The sequence below is a fragment of the Dermacentor albipictus genome, chromosome 6, assembly GCF_038994185.2.
Source record: "Dermacentor albipictus isolate Rhodes 1998 colony chromosome 6, USDA_Dalb.pri_finalv2, whole genome shotgun sequence".
Lineage (NCBI taxonomy): Eukaryota > Metazoa > Arthropoda > Arachnida > Ixodida > Ixodidae > Dermacentor > Dermacentor albipictus.
Window position 1 is genome coordinate 27714987 of NC_091826.1, and position 23465 is coordinate 27738451.

Below are 23465 nucleotides of genomic sequence, written 5' to 3' on the forward strand. Positions count from 1 at the left end.
TACCTTTAGCTTGCCAAATAAACAGTACAATTAGGAGTCATAGTTTTCTTGGCATGCAATGAAGTTGACAGAATACCATACTAGCGGAGATGGGGGCTAGTAGCTGCATCTTTTGGTCTTTTGTTCAAACACAAAGGGTCCGAAGCAATCGTAATGAAATTAGCATTCTTTGCCTGCTTCACGCATTTTGAGGCTGTCTTGTGTGTATGTATGTATGTGTGTGTGTGTGTGTGTGTGTGTGTGCGTGTGTGTGTGTGCTCTAACGCCAACCCATTGACCCAAGTTGTCTGCGAGCTGACACCACTAGGTCTCTGTTCTTGGTCGTGATGCTGTCTTGGTCATTCCAGCCGTCGTCATTCCAGCTTTCTTATTTCAATTTCATCATGTCGTCATCATACCTTCAATGCCTACCCAGTTGGCCAAGTTGTCTAATAGTTTGAGCCACAAGTTATATGCTCGTGGTCGTTTCATTTTCATCACTCCAGCTTTGTGATACAAATCTCGTCAAGCCGTCGTCGTCTCACCGTTGTTATACAGTCGTCATGCAGTCATTGTCATACTGTTGTCGTGAGGTCATCGTGGTCATTCCATCTTCACCACTTGAGCTTTGTCAATCGACTCTCGTCATGCCATGATCACGCCATCATTGCTGGGCAGTATTTGTTATACAGTCGTTACGCCATCGTCTTTATGGATTCGTCACAATTCCATTGTCCCAATACCGTTGTCATGCTGTAGTCATACATAATACAGTCATCATCATAAATTCTGTCACACTGTTGTCGCTTTGACATCGTGATCATTCCACCTTCGTCATTCTGCATTCGTCATCAGCACTTCGTCGTTCTGTCATCACTCGATCGTTGCCAGTCATCCTCATACAATTGCCCTAATACCATCCTCGTCTTTTTATAGTTTTTTGGGTGTCTACCAACCGGGAAAATGGAATTTTCAGGGATATTGAGTAGTCTGGAAAAACTCGGTTAAAACTCAGGGAATTAATGCTGTCAGGGAAAATTAGCTGTAATTTTATTGAAAGGGTCGAAAGTCGAGGTAATGCTGGCTCAAGTAACAAACAGGAATCGTAATGAATCGTCTTTGACGCCCTATCGTCGGCTGGAGGAGTTGCCAGGGTACAGTCAACGACCGACTTTCTGGATTCCCGATAATTTGGATGGCTTCGCGCCACCACCACGTACGCCATAGAGTCAATGTATCAGAACGCCTGAAATTTCAAACGTAAGAACTCTTCGGCGTACGATTTTCCGGAAGTTTTGCCATGACCGCAGGTCTGAAACGGCATTAATCAAAGCCACCACTGCTGCCATTTTGATTACCTTCAATGTTGCCTCGAACTGGCGCTCTCGCACGCAGATCCGCTGACAGCCGTAGCCATCACGGCGGAAAGGTTAGGCCTAGCTGCTTCGACGTTCGCTATGAAGCTTCTTGCCGTTGGATGCCGTGTTTTTTATTGAAAGAATTTGCTGCTGTCAGCAATGGCACGGACTCTGCCTTTGTGGCCCTCGCGATTGGATTAGAAGCTTGGAAAGGACGGTGCGTTGCATAATGCCGGTTCGGAAAGTGAACTTTGCTTCCATACACAAGTGTTACTTGGTGAAGCATACGCAAAAGTGTTGTGGTAAAGCATAAGCATGGGAAGGGGCTATTGCTACGAGACACAGTATGTATTCCTTAATTAGACACTCGGGCTTCCTGATCGGCCACTATTTCGCTGCCATCTCTACGACCCTCTACCTTTCTCCCTCCTACCCTCTCTCTCTTTGAACCCCATCCCCTCCACCCTGCTGGCGCTGAGCCGTATTCCCGCATGGGTTGCAGAAAATAGCGCTAGCCTTTTCTCCTTCCCCACAAGAATAACTTCTCTCTTAATTATACATGCGTGCACCCGGTATCTCCTGTCACAGTACGAGCACCGATATGCCTAGTACGTGTACCGGCAGGTTTTCAGAGCATTTTCGAATGTGCCTGTGGCGGTTTGAGCCCTTAAGGGCTGTAAATTACATGCATTTATTTTTTCCAACTGGCCGATTTTTCTGACGTTTTTGCGGCTCCCAGGGAGTTCGAAAAATCGGATGTGGACTGTGCAACTAACCAAGAACATGCTTCAAATGGTCCGTGGGGCGAAAGAGGGGTGGAAGGAGGACAAGAACAGAAAGGACCTACGCATTGGGGAATGAACGGGAAAGGAAGCGTGCTGCCGCCATTTTGAGCTCAATCAGTCTTGGCTGATGCCGAGAGGCAGGTGACCCTTATCCAAAACAAAAAAAACTCTTTAAAGCAGTGAAAGACCACACTAAGGCGTCGTGCGCTGGCTGAGAGTATGTCAGGACAGTTGAGGTTGACATACAAGCTGTTGAGAGAGAATCTCAATTGAGACAAAGTTTGGGCCTTATACCACTGAGATGGCTAGCCGTTGATAGAAATAGCTCATATTCGAAAATATTTGCTTCTGTATGCATTCCCTTTTTATTTGTATTTGAGAGTGTCCGATTCGATTTGCAATTTTTTTAAGACATTTTATTTGCTGTGCATTTACTAACCCCTCCCTTCTATTCTTCTGAATAACATAAGCACTGCTTTTTAGTATTCAAATTGGATTAAGCCATTTTAAAAAAATTTCATAGGCTTACTAGAGTGTGACAGCATCGGGCGATATCCTTTCAGCCCGTCTTGACATAAAACATAGTTCTGTATCACCCAAGGAATTTTGCAAATGCATTTGGGAAAACCTGGAAAACTGGGAGGTTTTAGAATTGTCAACTTGGTAGACACTCTGAGTTTTACAATTATCACTTTAGAAAGGCCATTACATTGTCGTCATATGCTGGCATCGTCATACCGCCTTCGTCGGTCCAATGACGTCATTCCTTGTTCGTAATTCTATCGCAATCGCGCTGTCGTCGTCATTCAGTCGTGATTATGCTGCCATGTTCACGTCATTGGCGTCATTGCGTCTTCATCACTATCGCTGCCATGCATCCATTGTCATACCGTACGTTGTAGCCATGCTGTCATGCTTGTGCCATTGTTGTCTTTCTAGCTTCGTAATCCAGTTGTCCCATCCATTGTTTTCGTCACGCTATCGTTGTCATACATTCAGAATCATCCCACTGCCATGCCGCTGTCGTCATGCTTGTTGTCGTTTTACTATCATCATAAATTCCCAATCGTTATCTCCTTTGTCATCACACCACCTTTGTACTTCCATCGACATCATTCCTTTTTCGTCACTGTGTCGCTGTTATGCATTCATCGTCATGCCATCATGCTCGTGGGCGGCCTTGGCGACCACTACTCATTTTAAGTAAACGTAATTTCAGCAGTATGCGGCATCGCTACATTACTTGAGTCCTAATCGCATTATCGTCGAGAGTCATCGTGAGGTACTTATAACCGTAATTTTTTGTCGCATGTTGCCGATGCTTTTACGCCAATAATTTATCAGTGCACTTTCCGCGCTCTGGTTTAACTAAATGTCACGAGATGGCGCCACGATTGCTTCTGATCGTTTCTACGTCTGCGGTGTTAAGGCATTAGATATAAATGGCCACATGTTTAAGGACAAGCTAGAGTTTCCTATTTGCAAAATGATGAGTGATGGTGATTATGACGACGACAATGATGATTTATTGTTATCCCCTATATATGCTACATATACTATAGCTGAACAACTCTGGTGGCGCCATCTGGTGAATTTGTGCTAAATCAGCCCGTATTAAACCGTTACATCAATGAAGGGCAAATGCGCTGCTCAGGAGCTCATGTAAAGACATTGGCGCTATCGCAGTTATGAAACTATGGCGGCTTGAAAAAATATTTGACGAGAACTGTAAAAAGAATAGAAACTTCCCTCACCATTTTTGTGGCTGGTCCAATGTCCCGAGATGTCGCCACTAGCACACCTGCTGAAGTCCGGACAGCTAGTAAAATGCCAAGTGTTAAACATTGTAGATGAGTCACTTCAGTGGTGAAGCTAATTACTTCCGCGCGAAAACGATTGAATTCCGGTTGCCACTTTACTATGCTGCAGATTCGCGACATGTCTGGCAAGTTGCGTGTGACAGCTAATGGAACCGGAAGTGGGTTGCTTTCCGTTAGAATGAAGTACAACATTCTTTTTCCACCAGAAGTGCGGTGCAAGGTAAGTTTCCTTCTTTAGTTTATTATGCAAGGCAGTCCAATGTTAAACTTTCACTGAACCCAGTTCTTATCGCAACACATCTTGCATCAGCAGTACCTACGCTAAAGTCTACTCACTGCCTGCGTTCATCTGTATACTACTGGATGAAGGAGTGCTTTCACAGAACGGTTCTTTTGTTAGAACACAAGATCTTGAGGCCAGGAAAGCTACAGGAATGGCAGCAGATGCGCCATTGTAGTTACTTGTCGGCCAATGTTCCAAACTGTGCATACTCCATTAACGACAGCCTTACATAGGAAACTCGCTGACCTTTTATGTTGGTGTCGACGCAGATTAGAGAGCACTGATCCCCAAGACTGGGTCACAAAGGTGCTTACGGGGAGCGGTAATAATATACACTGGGGCTTGCTATGTACCATCAGAAGTGTTTTAATTCAGGCTTTAAAAAACTGTATAATTTAGGGCCTGTTATTTTGTAATAAGTCATGCAGGATGGAAAACGACACAAGGAGAACAAATGTCAACAGAAGATGCTTTCAACAGAATTTATTTCGACCGGTGCGCATAGATATATGGTCTTAATCAATACTACAAAACATTCGCGACAATGAGTTCTTCCTGAAAACATTCATGCACAGCATCACTAGAAGTTATTTGCTCCGTAACTGTTCGCTCAGGAACTGATGCCGCCTGCGCAGAAACCACTAATATCCCATAGTAGATTTAATCGAAGCAGCCCTCACATCACTCTTTCTGTCCCCTTTGAAATTCCAGTAAGAGCTTATTCCTCTGATATTTGAAAGAAACGTAATCTGACGCTTTGAAATAAATAGTTCTCGAATGGAAAACAAATTACGAAACAGCAACTTCTCTATTTGGATTTTAAATTTTGAATAACGAGAGGTCCCTAGCCTTGATGTCATTTGTAACATGGGCCGATACCGGAGACATTGTATTTCAATGGATTCGAGTCACTCCTGATAATGTTACTGCATTACAGTCGCTAATGAGTGGCACGAGGAGTTTGCTTCTTACCTTAAACTGCTTTATGTGTTTGTCATCTCAAACCGCTGACAGGCGGATCCCTTTAAGTATCAGCTACTCAACGTTAATCCAGTGATTTGAAGCATTTGTTCCGTATATATTTCCACCTTATTACGTATTTTCGCATAGCGCAGACCTTTATTTTCTGTACTGTGATTGTTTACTATATCTGGCATGAGTCCTTTAGGTCTGTGGTATGCGTGAAGTCATGAACAAGAGTAAATGATTATGCTGCACAATGTTTGACCTTTCCTCTGCAGTTTAACGTAACTGTGCAAGCTGGCATCCATGCACCCAAAGCGAAGAGCGCTGCCTTGGATGATTTCCCCGAAGACCTTTTGAATGAGCTCCTCGGATTCGACCGAGGTAAAATCATTTGCACAAGGAACTTTTGTGTAGACTATGACGAAAGAATTCCAATTCACTTTCGCATGTTTCTTTTTTTTGCTTCAGAACGTCGATCTGTAGATTTTGGATCTTCGCTGCATGGTGAGTTACATTAACTTTACAGATTAAGTTGCTATTGTTCACTGACTTCAGTGTTGCACAATGGTATTTTGCTAATGGTCTATTAACAAATTACTGGTATTGGTGAGAGCTGTCATTATGTGTCGTCTACAGTTTAGGTGTCTTAGCATATTAAGTTTGCAAAAAACTTGATAATAATTCCTATTTCGGAGTAGCTAATTGATAAACGTCCAGCTGTAGTTTATCTTTTAAGTTTTAAATGTGCCAGTAACTCGCACCAAACTGAAAAATTAAGAGAGAGAGAGAGTGAAAGAGAGGAGGAGATGGATGTAGAAAAGGATTAGCGGGAAGTTTAAACAGACAGGCGTTAGGCTTGCTAGTCTACCCTGGGAGGTTGGGATGCAAGGTAAAGGGAGATTAGACAGATGAATTGGAAGGAGAGCACCTATTGCGAGCAAAAGGATACAGATGAATACTGCGGAATCACCACACAGGCATAAAAATGGCTTCAAGCACTTATCGCAGATCATCCTTGTCTTTTGGAAGCAAGAAAAGCGAAAAATCCATTTCTATTACTCCAGCTGTTCCCTGGGAAATGCACGCAGGCGTTTGTGTGCTTTATAAAATTATGAGATTACCTGCAGCCGTGCTCTAGGCCTGTCAACCCAGGTGAAAATAGTTTCCATTCCCAGTTGGATTATGAAACCGGAAATGTTTCTCAGCTGGGAAAATTCCAGCCGGAAGCGATGCAATTTCCAGCTGGAAAGAATTTTATTCCCAGCTGGAAAGCACGCAGATTCCAGCTGGAAACCATATGATTTCCAGCTGGAAACCACATAATTTCCAGCTGGAAAGCGTGCAGATTTCATCTGGAAACCACATAATTTCCAGCTAGAATCTGCTGTATTCCCAGCTGCGACCAGTAAACATTCCAGCTGGAAATGGAAGAATCTACCAGCTGGAAGGCTCAGTGGTTCCAGCTGGACCCAGAAAATGTTCCTGCTACATTTCCAGCTTTAAACCATTGACCAGCCACTTTGGTGTTGAGTCATGCCCAAATGAAATCCCAGGGTGTAAGTTCGCATCACGCAGGATACAGACTGGCCAGAGCTCGCATGGACCTTAGCTCGCTGTCGCAAGTCACAGTTAGCTGCTAATGTGATCGGCCATAGGACCAGCCGGTCCAGTGAAAATACACACAGCCAACGCAGCACAGTGCTGAAACTTTAAATCATTTATTTGAACACCTGCAGCAAGGATCTTGGAATCATATCTTGCATCTCCCTCAAGATGCGGAATACACTTGCGCATCTCCTTGTACACCATCTGAAAGACATATTCAAACATGGCTTAAGGCTTGGAGTCATCATTTTTTTTGGATGCATTAAGACTTACAGAAACTTCAGCATTATTCATTTGGCCTTCTGCAGCATTTTTAGTGATGATGAAAATGCAATAAACTTGTCATAGCTCAATATCTAAGATATAAAGTTATTTGCAGCCTGGCATAGACTAGGGCATACCGACTTCGTTCTTGTTTCTAATGACCCAATTCACGTTTCCTTTCAGTGACAAGTCCGTACGGCACCGTTAGACCACCTAACGAACTGCAGGGGAGCAAGCTTGTTTACGACATTGAAGTTTGCTCACAGTAAGTTAAGTTGATGTGTTGATAACTATGGTGTTAGGCTGCTGAGCACAAGGTCGCGGGATCGAATCCCGGCTACGGCGGTTGCATTTCGATGGGGGCGAAATGCGAAAACACTCGTGTACTTAGATTTAGGTGCATGTTAAAGAAGCCCAGGTGGTCGAAATTTCCGGAGTCCTCCGCTACGGCGCGCCTCATAATTAGAAAGTGGTTTTGGCATGTAAAGCCCCATAATTTGATGTGTTGATAATAATACATTTTGACAACCCAGGGCTTGTAAAGGTCCTTGAAACCATTAAAAAAAACCTTGAAGGTGAAAGTGCCTTTTTTATTTCTTCAAAAGTGCTTAACTTTCACGATGGGCTCCAAAATCGTTGAATTAGGCTTCCCATTAAGGTTGGTCGACTTTATTTGTGCATCTGACCACGAGGTTTTTGCAAGCTAGGAGTGAAGCCATTCTGATCCGATTAACATATTTATGGTAAGGAGCCATCTTGTTTGTAAAAACTTCTTAAGGTTTCCACAAAAATGGCTCAGCAGAAGTTGTCTTTTTTTTGTGCGAAATAAAAAAAAATTTTTGCCGGTGTATCCATTCGTTAGAAATGAATGACGACATTTAACGTGATTAGCACTCTAGCTTGAGTGGGGCGTAATTGCTAATTATGTTTTATATAATCATTATTACCAAAAGTGGAACATGGTTAGTGACCAGTGCACATGACATTAGCTGACGTTAAAGAGGTTCACTGAAGAGCGTCACATACCGAGCCGTACATACCGAGTGGCTATAAGCAGTGGCCCATGGTTGCGTCAAATGGTTTCACTGAAAAATAGCCCGTACCCAGTAGTAAATGCCGAGGGATCCAAGTTGGTCAGATGGTTTGTTTCGAATACGGTTCCCTCAGCACAGCAGCTCAATGTACTAGCCATTATATCGTGGACTACCCAGTGGCCAAAGTTGGTGGGAAAACGGTTACAGACCCATTGACCGACCGGCTCCGGTAAGTGCGTGAAATACGTGAAGTAAGTGTGTGTCTAATGCTAAACGCTTTAAAAGCTTGCTCGTTGTTCAACGCCGTGTTTTGTTTTCGAATTGTCGGGCATTATGTTGCTTTAATCCTTGAAAATGCGTTTGTCAGAGCCCCGAAAGTTCTCAAACACCCTCGAATATTCCTCATAGAAAAAAAAAATGTTTGCCATATATCCAATAATTTCGTAGAAATGGATGACAGTCCCAAATAAAAACTCCTATATTCCTATATACCTTACGGGGATCACAATGTGATATATGGGAGTGCATGAGTTTTTATGTGGGACACCCTTATATTCATAGGGAACTATTAGACATGGGGATCAATTGGTTTTGATCGGGGAACTCTGAATACAGGCTGTAATTCAGTGTTTAAAGCAGCTACGTATGGTTATTGTGCAGACTTGACGTTGCCTCAAAAAGTTTTGAAATAATTGCATCTTGCTTTAGGTATGTCGGCGAGTCAGACTCCAACGCTGCTGTCATCGAAGTTGGACTACTCAGCGGTTTCGATCCTGTGGTCGAAGACTTGAACGCTGTAAGAATGCTTTCCGGCACTCTTCTGTCGATAGATATATTTGGTAGGTCTGTGCGGAAATTTGCTGACCCCTTCATCCACATCAGCGTTACAGCATATACAAACATAGGAAAAACCAAGGGACGAGATACGGTGCCGACCACAACTCATAACTTCCTCAGTGTCCTCAGGAAGCGATACCCCAACCAGTGTGTAGATGTGGTCCTCGATTTTAATCTTTCTTGGGACGTCCATATGCTGTGTGGCCAGTCGCTTCCAGAGGAGACTGAGCACTTTATGATTTGTGGTCGGCACTCTGTCAGGTGCCTTGGTTTTTTAGAGCACAGTTCTTAGGCGCCCGTTCCTAGAGTGAGCGTCGGCGGTGTCCCTCGTAACCGAGTGAACTAGCACGGCGAAGAATGAAAGGGATTGCCGAGCGCAATGGGAGACGAAAGACGGTGATAGAGAAGAAAGCCGAGAAGGAAAGCTGATGAGGAGGGTATGGCGAAAGTGCGAAAATGAAAGCGTACTGCCGCGCAAGTCTGGCTTTGCAGCGACGATGACTGCGAGATGGCTGCGATGGCACCAGAGTAGCGCGTGTCGGTGTGGAAACAAAGCGCTGCATAAACGGAGGTCTGCCTGTGGCGGCTACTGCGAATTGCGCCCGCGCTTCACCCACACGCTGGCTCTCGTGATCTGGTTAGCCAGGCAGTCGCGCCAAACTTCGCTCCGCTTGCAACGTGCTGTACGAGACAGATTGTCCGCGCCAGCCAATATATTGTGAAATGAAAACACGTATAAGCTGCACTCAAATTTTGCATTACGGAGTATCGTAATTGCTGGTGAATTTTTTCCCCTACGTTTATGTGTACTTTGACACTGCTACGAAGAATGCATAACTAGCTAGCCCACTGTCAAACATTATTGCTTCATCCACTTGCGTTTGGTTGAGAAGTGTGTCGATAGCGGGGGTTCACGTTAGCCTCATTGGCTAAGGCATTGTGCTACTGAGAACAAGTACCTGGGTTTGACTCCCGGCCTCGGTGGCTGCAGTTAAATTGAAGCGAAATTAAGAAAAGCTCGCGTACTTGGCTAAAATTGCGCGCTGAACAATCACATGGTCGAAGATAATTCGCGGTGCTGTCAGTTACGGTGTCTTTCGTAGCCCCAGTGTTGCTAAATCATTCAGCCAGATGTGTAGATTGTTTTCAGCATTAACAATCATGGAATTTCAACCGGCACCACTCGGCTTTTTCATAGCAAGCAGGACCTTAGTACATTCTTAATACTAGTAGATAAAGCCAAGTAAATGCCTTCTGCTTCTGTAGTTATTGCACTTCATCGGAGTTCATGGGAACATCAAATAACCATGAGCTCGCTAGTTACCACAAGGTGACGGTCTCTAATTTAATTTTGAGCTCTAGAACAATCAGATACTGCCAAGCGCACATTTATTGCACATGGTTTACGGGAGGATCAACAAAAATGATATCGGTAATCTAAGCAGAAATGGCGCGTTTGGAATTGAGGCCATTTGGAGAGCACAGTGGAGCGCAAGCACAGAAAAGGAGGAAATCCAGAGGCAGACAACATACACAAAGTGACAGTCACCGTCCTGTCACTTTGTCTATGCCTTCGTCTCGAGTCACCGTCCTGTCACTTTGTCTATGCCTTCATCTTGATTTCTTCCTTTATCTAATTTGCTGGTATTCTCTTATAAAAATGTGCTTTGTACGCGAACTGTAAGCAGGCGTGTTTTGAAGTATTCTGCTAACAAATCTTGAGATTGTCATGAAGCTTGAGTATAGCACGATAGGTGCCGAAATGCCTGACCTGAGAGAAACGTAGCTTTAGTATGTTTCTTTTTGTTTTACAGGCTATAACAGGGAATCCGCATCTGGCCAAGTACGTCTTAACCGAGAGAAAAGTGATCCTCTATTTTAAACAGGTGAGGATGCGTTCCTCCACATTCTCATATTCGTGAATCCAGCTTGCACGTTGAGCATACGATTATTCGTGCTCTGTGTCCTCAGTTTGAAGTGTCGCACAACTTGCACATACCAACACGCAAGAAATAAAACAAAGCCCTTGCCTATCTTTCTTTTGTACCACTTTCTGGTATGTCTTTCTTACGTGTTACATTTTTTTGTGGTGCATGGGTCATTTATTCTGAAGGGTTCCATGTCTCAATTAATGTTTTTTTTTAATTATTCATGAGTGCTTTTTTCAGTAATTCAATAATCGGCGTTTTCTTGTGTAGTGCGCAATATAATCTAAATCTTGACGACATAGGCTGATGAATAAATTTCTGTCCCCAGATTGTAACAAGTATTTTCAATTGTGGACCATGCGCTGCAATGTTCTAGCTAAATGCTATCACGACAGCACATCTTGTGATATGACTTGATGAAAGGCCGCTGCACCAAATTCCAAATTATTCGTGATTCCTTGCCCAGCAAATGCCAACGAAATTGCAAATCATTAGACGTCCAGGCTCTGTGTCGCGTATATAAATTTATAATCTCGTCCTTAGCCTCAAAGGGCGAGCTGTCCTGTCAATTTTAATAGATATAGGTGGCGTCTAAAATATGACTGTCATGACGTCTTTCTGGCTCCGTAATCACTTCCGGTGTGCACAGTCCGGAAAATCACCGCCTTAGAGATATGTTTCTGTAAGCACCTGTAACCTTTAACCACTGACGAGTCCCACTTGTTCACGGTGCATATTGCTTTATCTCTTTCTGAGGGAACCAGTCCTGAGTATCCGCTGCTAGAGGCTGTGTTCGGGAACGGATGCGCGTAGGTTTATACTTAACATACGTATTGATGTCATGAGTGCTAACAATAATAAAGAATTTTACCCACGTGAAATGTTTTGTCTGGACGCATAACTCAATGCTTATATTGAATACAGGAAATCAACTAAGGCTGTTTTTGTTAAGTACATTTAGCATGAGAAATTCTCTAAGAATTATGAGAAATTTGATGTTCATTTTCGTGAAAGGCTGTGAGCATTAAAGATTCGAAGTAAACGCCGTGGTTAAGAGGGACTGGCAACCAATATTTATGGTCAAATTTTTTTAATTCAATGGAAAGGGTACCGTTCGCAGTGTCAATTCATGAAGTGGTAACATGGAAAATGCCGTGGAACATGTTTATCAAAATTTTTCGGTCTGCTTTGAGGATATAGTCATTCACTGGAAGCATGCTGAAAACTGTGATAAGTGAGCGCGATAGCAATTATAGGCCAGCATAAATGGGATTCATATGACAAGTGCGGCCATGTGAGAAATATATTATTTTGCTTATCAAGTTGATGTTCCCGCGATTTATATTTTCTGATGTGGTAAATAATTTCTGCTATAATAGCTATGTATTTTCGTGGATTCCTGTCCCACTACCTTGAAAAACGAAATCAATCGTATCTAAAACGAAATGACGCTTTCACGCGTGGTACACTGTTCAGCGTGTTGCCATAGCTATGCGTGCGCTTTTGATTTACGAAGCATAGAGTAAAGCGCTATTGTCGAATAATATAACTGCAAGTTTAACCAATAAATATGTGGTACTTAATAAGAGCCGACCTACATACAGTAATCTCATAGCCTACCCCGAAATTCCACGATTTCACCACGAGGCCACGCCACTTACTGTTTCTTAAACTTCTTTGACAATCTAAAATTAAAATTCCTTAAATCATGAACAGCATGGTTTTTATCACTATAAAGTGTGATCATTTAATTTTCATCAAGATCTCGCAACACATTCTGGCCCGTTGTCAGTCCCTTTAAGTCAAAACGACAGTGCAAATGTTCAGGGGAGCTGTCGTTCTTTCTTGGCTGGCACACAATGCGTTCTTTGCAGTGGCCCTCTTAAAAGTTTTTTTGTCGGTGCCCAGATACCATGGCAAGCACCTACTTGCGTGAAATTCAAGACTGAACGCAAGCACGTCGTCCGTAATGTTCAGGCGGCAGCAGTCAAGGTGTACGACCACAGCGACCCCTGTGAGTTTCGTCGTTTCCGCAGCGTTGCAGGCACATGACACGTCACGGTTAAAGCAAAAGCATATAGCAGCTACAAAATAGAAGTTACATTATATCTCACATATATTTAGATACGTTTTTTAAGTGTGTAAACCTGTCTGCCTACCCAACGAGGGAACCGTACGTCCATCCGTGACGCAAGACGGTCGCTTTCGAGAGCACTTGCAGCCGCGAGCCAATTCACCTTCGGGCTGGCTGCCTCTCACGTAAACATGAACTAAGCGGTGAGAATACAGCACACACATGAAGCTATCAGCACTCGGCGCACTCCGTCCCCACCGCAGATCGTCTTCAAGATAAGGCATGCGTGGCTGTGCCATACGCAGTCGCCACTGGAGTAGAACGCACTCCCCGCCTTGCGCGGGATGGAAGACAGCGCGCTGCCTCTTTGCTTTCCCCCCTTGCACGCACGAGGTTGACCCACCGTCGTCGGCTCGCCCCTGCCCGCGTTCACTCGCACGTACAGCCAAGTGTGTGCGGTGACGATGTTATTGCACTTAGACTTTATATGGAACATCACGGCGTTGACAATAGCGGAAATGTGCCTGGAGTGTCTGTATAACTGATAGTGCAATAAAACGTTCGGCATAACCATAGCCTCCTGTATGTATTAATGTCAGCCCAGCGACGCCAAAGACCAGGGGACTCTGAAAGGGCGCCACTTTCCCAGTAGTTGGTCACAGCCTATGGGGGCAATGTTATTGTTTTGTCAGCTATGTCCCATCGCAGGAGATCGGACGCTATGAAGGAGTCAAGGAGCAGATACGGAGCGTGGCAGCAGTGCCAAGCTAAAGTTGTCCATACTCTTGCAACGGCAGGAATATATTGATTGGGATTGCCGACGTGTTTGCTTAGTAGTTGTGGTGTTCGGCTGCTAAGCATGCGGTTGCTGGATCGAATCCCTGCCATGGCGGCCGCATTTCGATGGGCCGAAATGAGACAATGCCCTTGTGCTTAGATTTAGGCGCATATTAAAGAACCCCAGGTGGTCCGAATTTCCGGAGTCTCCCACTGCAGCCTGCTTCGAAATCATATCATGGTGCTGGGACTTAAAACCCAATAATTCTAGGACAACAAAAACCGGGGCTGTTGAGTGAGGATTCATAATGCAAAAAAAAAGCGGTAAAGCATGTAGACACGGACGCAAGAGAAGTGGAGTTTGTATTGTCCATTTCTCTTCCCTTGTGTGTGTTTCTGGGCGCCTTACCTCTTTTTTGAATTAGGCACCCAATAATTTAATTTTTTTTATTGATTGGAATTATGATTTTGCAAAAATGGAGCAGTGGCTCCCATGTGTTGGATAGTGACTGGGCAGACATTGAAGAAGTATAGGAAGCTGTGACTTGGCACGTGTTCGTGTCGTGGTAGGTTTTAGTGTTTGCCACCGCCGACCCTCGATCAGCGTGCACTCTTCCAATAACACAATGGCTGCTACCGCAACGCATGGCTACCACACCGGCACTTGACAACTAGAGAAGATAATGGTATACGTTATAAGAAACGACTTAAGTTGCGCACGCGATACTGTGAGAAAAATTTGTGCCGAGCGCTCGCATTTGCTAAAGCATGGGAATGTGTACGCATCGCCTGAAGAACCTGCCAGGAACCACACACTGGGCCGGAGCCCCAAGCAAGCACAGCTGGGACTCGTGGGTCACGTGTCGGCCCGAGATATGGAGAAATGGGAGAGAGAGAGAGAGAGAGAATACAATGGGTATGGCTTCACGGAGAATTGACTTGCGGAGGCTGGCTTGGGAATGCAATGCTCCGTGCGAGTTTTATTTCTTTCCTCCGCACTGGCACTATGTCTTTGTCATTTTATATCCCAACCGAGACTGACAGCACGCATAAATAAAAGAAATAATAAAGTAAGCAGAGTCGGTTGGAAGGGAGATTTAAACTTCGCGAAGAGACGAAGACAAGCGAAAGAAGCACACAGCACTCCACGACCGCAGTGGTGTGTTGTATGTATATGTAAAAGTATGAACGAACTAGCCTTCAAGAACGTCCTACAGAGTCGGTTACCCATTAAATACGAAAAAAATTTGCACCTTAGTGAACGTTAGCGTGCTTAGAGTGCACTTCATTGTCTTGCTGCCACATTGTGTCTCCCAGTCGTATAAGGCATTTTCTCGGCTAAATTAACATGCCAAGTTACAGTGGGGATGGCTAGGAAGGTTTGGTGTACCGGTGAATGCTGTCACGCTGAATGCACATGTTTTACTTTGTCTCTCGACAGCACGTTCTTGCACGCAGTTTTACGGAATCGGATCGACGGACCCTCACCTTAAGCTGGCTTGCGAAGGACGCAAGTGCCTGTGCATAGAAGGTAATGACTCTGCCCAGTGCAGAGCTGTCGGCTCGGTCTCTTCCTTCCTACCTCTTCTCGGTGAACCAGAAACTCTCAATATATATATATATATATATATATAATCATAAGAAGCCAACAGAAACTGACACCAAGGATAACATAGGGTAGATTACTTGTGCTTAGTAAATGCAATAAAGCAACGATCAATTAATGGAAATTAAAGTGGAAGCAACTTGCCGCAGGTGGAGAATCATCCCACACCTTCGTGGGATCGTTCCTTACCAGCGACAAGTTGTTTTTTTATCCTTATGCAAAAAAGGTGAGGCGTGCAGACAGGACACAAAAGAGAAGTGGACAACATGTGTTCACTTCTCTCTTCTTGTGTCCTGTCTGCATGTGTTGTCCACTTCTGTGGTGTCCTGTCTGCATGCCTCACCTTTTTTGCATAAGAAAGCCTTACCAACTAGCTCAGCTTTCTGTCGTTTTTTTCATCCGCTTTCATTTCCAATATTTTATCGTTTTTTAATTCATTTATTAGGCACAAATAATTTCTCCTATGATGTCCTTGGTGTCAGTGTTTGCTGGCTTCTTATGATATGACTCCTTTTTTCTGCCTTACAGCTGAGTGTCCTAGACGAGAGCCCTTTCTGAACGTTGAAAGAGTGATACCAGTGCAAATAAAGCGGCAGATGCTCCTAGAGATGGCCTGCAAGGAGCATGACTTTGGTAAAAGAGTATTCAGTTTTTTCTTCTTTTTTTGCATTGTTTACTCTAAAAGAAAAGTAACAGGGAGGACAATTTTCTTTCATGATGACTTTCTGTACAGATTGAATCAGTCATATTTTTTTAAATTTTTACTGCAGTAAACCTAATTTTTTAACATTGTTGTTATTGTACCATTTGATCCAGAAGTATAGGCTTCAGCTGTGTCTAACCAGTTATAAAAAAAAACATTTAAAAAGTTTTACTGAAGTAAATGTTTTTATAACTGATTGGACATTGCTGAAGCCTATAATTGTGGGTCAAATGATACAATAACAACCATGCAAGTAGTCTATGTACATCATGGTTAGCATGCAACACAGCATATAGAACAGATAAATATCACACAGGAATACACATATCATTTACACATTTCTATACTAATTTGCCAAGCTTATGAAGCAGAGAAACTTTAAAAGTTAATGTATAGCCCATTTTAAATAACTGGTAAACGCTTGGTTAGTTGGAAAAAGAATGCAGGCACTAACAGTATAAAAAATGAAATGCAACATTTCGATTTAAGCATTCAAAGGTGTAAAAAAATGTCTTTAGTAAGTTGGGCGCGACAACGAAGAACAGAGTGTTCTGAAAATTTTCATAACTATATGAAATAGTGGTTGTATTACCGATAACATTTTAGGCCTTTGCTTATCTCACTAAAATAGTTTATAGGACAGAAGAAGTGTACCTATAATTACTCTATTCACAGCGATGTTTATTTGTGAAGAAGTAAAGCATTTGGCTACAAAAATGTTTGCCAGAATTCGGGGTATTGCAGTGGCTGATTGTGTACCCAATTCAACCTCAGGACTTTGATAAGGTCATTGGCACTGTCACCACAGTGCAATTACTTGATTGAAAGAAAGCTTTCTCCTTTTCTACCATATATTCACAAATCAATAAAAAAAAGCTCGTCTAGTTGGTCATTACCACCGTGTAATGTAATTTACCAGTACTAAGTGCTGGCTAGTATAAAACCCATGTGGTTTTTAAAATATGTTGATTAAGCTTCTGATAACAGCCATAGGGTGCTTCCCGTAACACCATATAGCATGCAAGAAGAGTGGCTGCATTTGCTAATTTTCCTACGCTTTTACGTGCAGTATGGATCGCAGATGTGTCTGGGAACAGCGTCGTCAACGGCTTCCGTCACATACGTCTACGTGTCACTACTGTGCTCAAAGAAGGTGATGATGTGACTTGATACTCGAATGGTATCGCATACATAGTTTCTTGAGCTTAACCCCCTACAGGATGATTTAGGAGACGATGCTGAGTCAATGAGGTGAAAGAAGTTTGTCTATGCGAAAGCTTTCGGTGAGTGCGTACTAAAATATCACAGGGGAGCGTGCTACTCGTTGCTTGCAGAATCATGATAGGCTCGAGTGGCATGCCTAATAGCCTGTCAGCCGCACCGAAAATGAGAAAAAATGCCACTAGCACGGTCGTTATCGATCTATCAATCAATCAATTCTAATGAAAATGCCTAAGTCAGTCCAAACTGGTAGATTACATTTTCAAGGCTATCTGGAATTCATCTGATGTAGTTGATTGTTTATTCGAGGTGACAATGAATACCAAAGTTGCTGTATCGAGTTCCGTGTGCAGAGTGCATCAGCAGTAACGTCAGCATGATGTTAGATTTAGCTGTATTTAGTGTATTTGGTGGCAAGTAGGGGTGCGTTAAAGTTACCATGATGAGACTTCGTTTACTTTTGATTTGGGTGTAATATTTTACTTCTAATAAACAAACTAGCGCTGAGTGGTCACTACTACAGAACTATCACGTCACGGGCAGTTCTTAACAAATATACGGCGTGACGTCACCGTCCACCTTTCGCTTGTGCCTGCCCTGGCTCAGCACGTGCTGGTCATTGTATGGCTGACCTATTCGTGATTCCAGATTTCATAATCTGCAAACCTAGCTTAACCTAAATGCCTATTTGTTTGTAGTGCCCCTATCGACTTGTTCGGGCATCTGCCCAACGCAAAAGGTGTAATACAGCTTACATGTGTGAGTCGGACATTCCAAGTGATCTACTTTATTTATTTGTTTAGCGCGCTACTCGTTCTTTACAGGACCACGATCGGCTCGAGTGGCATGCATAATAGCACATCAGCCACACAGAAAATGATAAAAAACGCTACTAGTGCGGTTGTGATTAATCACTCGATTACTCAATCAATGGATGAATCAATCAATCAATAACTCAATCGTTTGGTCAGTCAGTCAGTCTTTCAGTCCGTTATTCGGTTGGTTGTTCGCAGTCAGTCGTTCAGTTTAGTCATTCAATCACTCAGTCGTCATTTAGCCACTCGTTCATTCGTTCAGTCAGTCAATCAGTTATTCAATCAGTGTTTTAGTCGTTTGGTCAGTCATTCGTTCAGTCAGTCAGCAGTTTATTTGTTCAGTCAGTCGGTCATTCAGTCGTCCTTCCAGTCGTTAAGTCCTTCAGGGAGTCGTCCAGTCAGTCATTCAGTCAATTGTTTAGTCAGGTTTTTAGTCAGTTGTTCAGTCATTCAGTCGGCTGTTCAACCATTCAGTCAGTCATTTGGTTGTCGTGTCAGCTGTGTTGTTAGTCCTGTGAGTCATTCAGTGAGTCATTTAGTCAGCCATTCAGTCAGTTCTGTCGTTCAGTCAGTTTAGTCGTTCATTCGTTCAGTCAGTAAGTCATTCAGTTTTTTGGTCCTTCAGTCATTCAATCAGTCATTCGGTCAGTCGTTCAGTCAGCCGTACAATCGTTCAATCAATCGTTTGGTCGTTCAATCAATCCTTCACTCAATCTGTTGTTCAATCGTCCGGTTGTTCAGTTGTTCAGTCAGTCGTTCAATCAATCGGTTCCATCGTTCGGCCGTTCAATCAGTCAGTCAATGGGTCGTTCAATCAATTGTTCAGTCGGTCGTTCAATCGTGTAATCAATCGGTTGTTCAACAAATATATAAATCAGTCGTTCAGATAGTCGAATCGGACTGGGTCGGATCAGGTCCGGTCCGGTAGGTGGGTTGCAGTGAAATAATCTGTCATTCAATCGCTCAATCAGGAATCAATAGATCAGCCAATCAGTCTAAAGGCAGTGTTAATCAATCCAGCCATTCTTTTAACAATAAAGATTAAATTTTATTCCTTTATTACAGTGGGAGGGTAGCCATAAATGTCTGAAATTAGACTTTCTCAATTCGTCCTATCACCTCGAACATTTCAGGTGCAGAGAACAGCGAAACCGTCTTGATGGGTGAAAAGCTGTTCCTGGCTCCGCATCACTGTACGACGGCCGACTTGAGCGAAGGCGTACGCTACTTTGTCTTCGGCCGAGATGGCGAGCCCGTTGCGAGAAACGGATCTCATGGGTAAGTTTCTGAGTAAATCGGCCTTCGCTTCAGCCCTGTCGTTTAAATTCCTAACTTGCCACTGGCAGGAGCCAAATCCACAACCTCCGCATTTTGTGGGTTTGGCTTCCACCGGTGTCAAATTACCTTTTCATCCACTTTCATTTCCCTTTTCCGAATTGTTTTCTACATTCCAATTTCAACCGCAGCTAATCTCCTTGATGCTTTCTTTGCCTTCATTACCTTTTGACTTCATATACACACACACACCTGCACATATATATAGATTGTACTGAAGGCGGTGGGCCCGTTGCTAGTGAAAGAGAAGAAGATGACGAGAAGGGCTGGTTTCCCCGTTTTAATATAGTGTCGACATGTTGGAGCCTACCGCTACAACCTAAAACTAGTGCAGCTATGCGAACAACCCCGTTGTATTTTTGTGGAGGTGCTGGGCTTCTCTTCGACATCCTGGAACTCCGCAGTCGGATGATACCACCAGCTATTGCAGTGCATGAACCGAGTCCACCCAGGCTGGTGCTCCTGTGCCCTGCGTGATCTGGCCATACTTAGCGGCACAGACGACCATGACGTGGAAGACTGGCTAGCCGAATATGACCGTGTAAGCGCCTATAATAAGTGGGACGACCGCGTCAAGCTCACGAATGTCATCTTTTACTTGACTGACGTGGCAAACCTATGGTTCCGCAATAATGAGGCAGATTTTACCACCTGGTCAGCTTTGACAACTTTGGCTGAGGTCTTCGGCTGTCCCGCCATTCGCCGGCTTCACGCTGAGCAGCGCTTGCGTGGTCGAGCTCAACGCCAGGACGAGACCTTCACCAGTTATATTGAAGACGTGCTATCGCTCTGCAAGCGTCAACTCCTCTATGGACGAAGCTGACATGATCAAGCGCGTCATGAAAGGCATTGATGACCATGCTTTCCAGATTCTCGTCGCGAAGAGTCCCCGGACTATTGCCGAGGTCATACAGCTTTGTCAGCAGTACGACGAGTTGCGTTAGCAGCGTGCATCAACACGCGCTGCTCAGCAGGACACCGCAGATCTATCTCCGTTGGATTTCGGCCGCGACGCTGCCGACGTCTCTGCTTTAATGCCGGAGATAAAGCAGTTTGTCAGGAAGTCGCCCGCCAACTCTCTCTGGCGAATAGCACACCCGAGCCGTCGACAACCTTGGCTACTTCGCTTCGTCACAGTACAGCGGGGGTGTTCGCTTAGCAGCACTAGTTCTAGGTTGTAGCGATAAGCTTAAACAGGTAGGCGCTATATCAAAATGGGGAAATGAGCACTTCTCGTCATCTTCTTCTCTTTCACTAGCACCATGCCCACTGCCTTCAGTGCAATCACTCCCCACCGAAAGAGTAGCCATCCTGGCGACCTAAGGACAGGAGAACATGGGGGTCATGGCACTGCTTGAGCAGGGAGATGGGGACGATTTTCTGGAGTGACGACGCTGGTCAGAAGGCGCTTCTATTGGCTCGATGAGGTAGTTGACAGCGGATGTTTGTTTCACTGCCCGATAAGGACTGGTACTAGAGAGCAGCTTGGAAGATAGGCCTGGAGGTTTCTCGAGAGTTACCGATGGTTCTATCCGCTGTGTGTTGTCACCGAACCTTGCGCAATCTGATTTCATCGCGCGTTGTGAATGCTGGAGAACTTTCTGGAAGACACGCAGGTCGATTACCCTGGAATCTTCTATGACTTTCAAGCAACATCCGATACATGCAGGTGGTGAAACGCGGTCACCCTATAAGTACACATTTCAATACAAGTACACGTGTCAATACACATACACACAAGTGCACACACACACGCACACATACTCGCACATACATACACATACATACACATGCACACACACGTACACACACACAGATATAGTGCACTTGCAGCGCAGCGGTGGAACATTCTCGGCCTGTGGCAAAATGTAGCTGGTGCATTACCCGAAAGCGATGCAGGTGTTTCCGAGGTTTACAGGCGTCAACAAAAGTTTGGGAATATCTTCATTGTCTATGTTTGTTTCTGTAACATTATGCAATGTTTCTGTGTGTACGTCATCTACTGTGCCCAGCAAACGGGGTCGGGCTATCATATTGTTAACGTTTGTATCTATTTTTCTATCTCTTGGCAGCCATATGCGTATTTGAGTAAGTCAGCGCGCTTTGAAAAAAAAAACAAATTTGTTATGCTTGCCAACGTGAAGCTGCTCATACGCATCTATTTAAATAGTTCGGCCAGAGAAGACCTTTCTCAAGGCTGAAATCAAAAAGTACTCTGTACATTTTGCTTTCAGTCTCGAGAAAGGTGGAAACATCGACAAAAGAAACAGTTGTTTTTTAAGAAGTGTACCAACTTTTCAATCATAACTTGCGGCAACGATAGATACCTGCACCTTGAAGTTATATACAGGGTGTCCCAGCTAACTTTAGCCAGAGTTTAAAAATATGCGAATGCCACTTAGCTGGGCAGAACCAAGGTAATGTTTGCTGTTGCTTGGTGATACTCAGATTTCCTGTTATTTTGCCTAATTAGATAATTAGTCTTAATCAGCTTTCCAAATATTAGATGAAAAGTGTCAATGAGAAAATTGTAGAGTGACATGAAAACTGTCCATACAGCTTTCTGTTGCTCAATACATGCTACATAAAAGTGTTCTTTCGAGCGTGAAAGAAGCTTGCAAGTGCACGCAAAATTACCCCGCGATTGGCCGCTCGAGGCCGCCGGCTGAACCAGAAAACATTACAGCGTCACATCACGCACATGCCCCCCCCCCCCCCCCCCGCTCGCTTAACAGAGTTTACCCATATATGTCAAGGCGCATTTGTCGTGAAGTCTACCTTGAATCGATTTCTTGACTTTGAGCACCCTCCTCTGATTTTTTTTCCGCTAAATTTTTTTCATCCCTTTTTCTTTGCAGCATAAGATACATCATGGACAAGCACGTGCGCCTCTTCAGCACCCAAAATGTAGGGACGTCTCGAAGGGCCGCAAGGCTTTACTCAGTTCTTGAATGGCTGTCGTCACATCTCCAGAGGCACGGAGGCTGCCCGGAGCACTCTAGAGTCGTGCGGTCAATGTCAGTTGACGACGCTTAGCAAAAGTGCAGGCAGGTCTCCTCCTTTGCGTGTAAAGGGCTATCTGATGGAAGCAATACTCTCAGGTGGCGTTATCTTTCCACGGTTGCCACGGGCAACTGCACCCGACTCCGTCTAAGGCAAGTAGTAACAACATGGCTTCTGAGGTGCAACACAGCGCAGCAAGAACGAACACTTGACAGTGAGAAGACAACACAAGCCGCTGGCTAACAACAGTGGCTTTATTGCAACAAGACAATATATAGCGAGTGCAGCATGGTGCATGTCTACAGTGAGTGAGTGAGTGAATAAACTTTTATTGGGTCTAGCAAAACCCGATCAAACGCGCCCCTGACTAATCCCACGACGGGGCTGACAGATCTAGTCTACCGGCCCGATCGCGGGCGTGCTGGATGGCGAGGATTTGGTCCTATAGTCATAGGCTATAGTCGTTTTCACGACGAATAATAAAGGGTAAGAGCAGTAGTGTAATACTGAGAGATAGTGACAAACTTTGGATAAGAGGTTCGCGTGCGTGTAGTGTAATACTGAGAGATAGTGACAAACTTTGGATAAGAGGTTCGCGTGCGTACTACTGTGACATGCCCGAGAAGCAAAAGGTCGCTCGGGATTGAAAACAGACGTTAAAAAGAACCATCAGGCAGGTGTGCAAATTCGAACAACGCGTACATAACAAACAGTGCATTATATATATATATAAGAAGTGTAGGCGCCCGCAAAACGGAAAAACAAACGTTTAATTTGGACCTTTCAGCCGGGGTCCAGCCTTAATCAGTAGTCTGATTGTAAGCGCGTGTACACACACACCATAGTAAAAAAAAAGAACTACGGAAGTCCTAGGGGCATGTATCCCATTGAACTGTATCCATTCTGTGTGCGTGTGTGAGCACAAACACAACTTCTTGTAAAGTAACGACTATGCTTTATTTATTTTTTTACTTTGTCTTGCACAAAAATTTCAATTCTGCAGTTACATCTTTTCCGCTTTCACTTATCGCATGATGGATTTGTTCCAGGTGGCCACTAATGCAGGTCTAAT

The 23465-nt window shown here is 44.1% G+C and overlaps 1 protein-coding gene across 5 annotated transcripts in view; it reads left to right on the forward strand.

Moving 5' to 3' along the window:
• Positions 1-22739, forward strand: part of LOC139060923 (complement C3-like) — a 184687-nt gene extending 161948 nt beyond the window's left edge. For all 5 annotated transcript variants that reach the window (XM_070540234.1, XM_070540233.1, XM_070540236.1 and 2 more), the window contains 12 exons: positions 4052-4162; positions 5467-5572; positions 5660-5695; positions 7244-7325; positions 8803-8890; positions 10746-10817; positions 12768-12873; positions 15152-15241; positions 15845-15949; positions 17089-17172; positions 19189-19333; positions 22249-22739. In XM_070540234.1, the coding sequence (XP_070396335.1) occupies positions 4052-4162; positions 5467-5572; positions 5660-5695; positions 7244-7325; positions 8803-8890; positions 10746-10817; positions 12768-12873; positions 15152-15241; positions 15845-15949; positions 17089-17172; positions 19189-19333; positions 22249-22426 (1203 nt within the window). In that variant the 3' untranslated portion in view covers positions 22427-22739. The remainder of the gene's footprint in view (positions 1-4051; positions 4163-5466; positions 5573-5659; positions 5696-7243; positions 7326-8802; positions 8891-10745; positions 10818-12767; positions 12874-15151; positions 15242-15844; positions 15950-17088; positions 17173-19188; positions 19334-22248) is intronic.
• Positions 22740-23465: the final 726 nt, after the last annotated feature.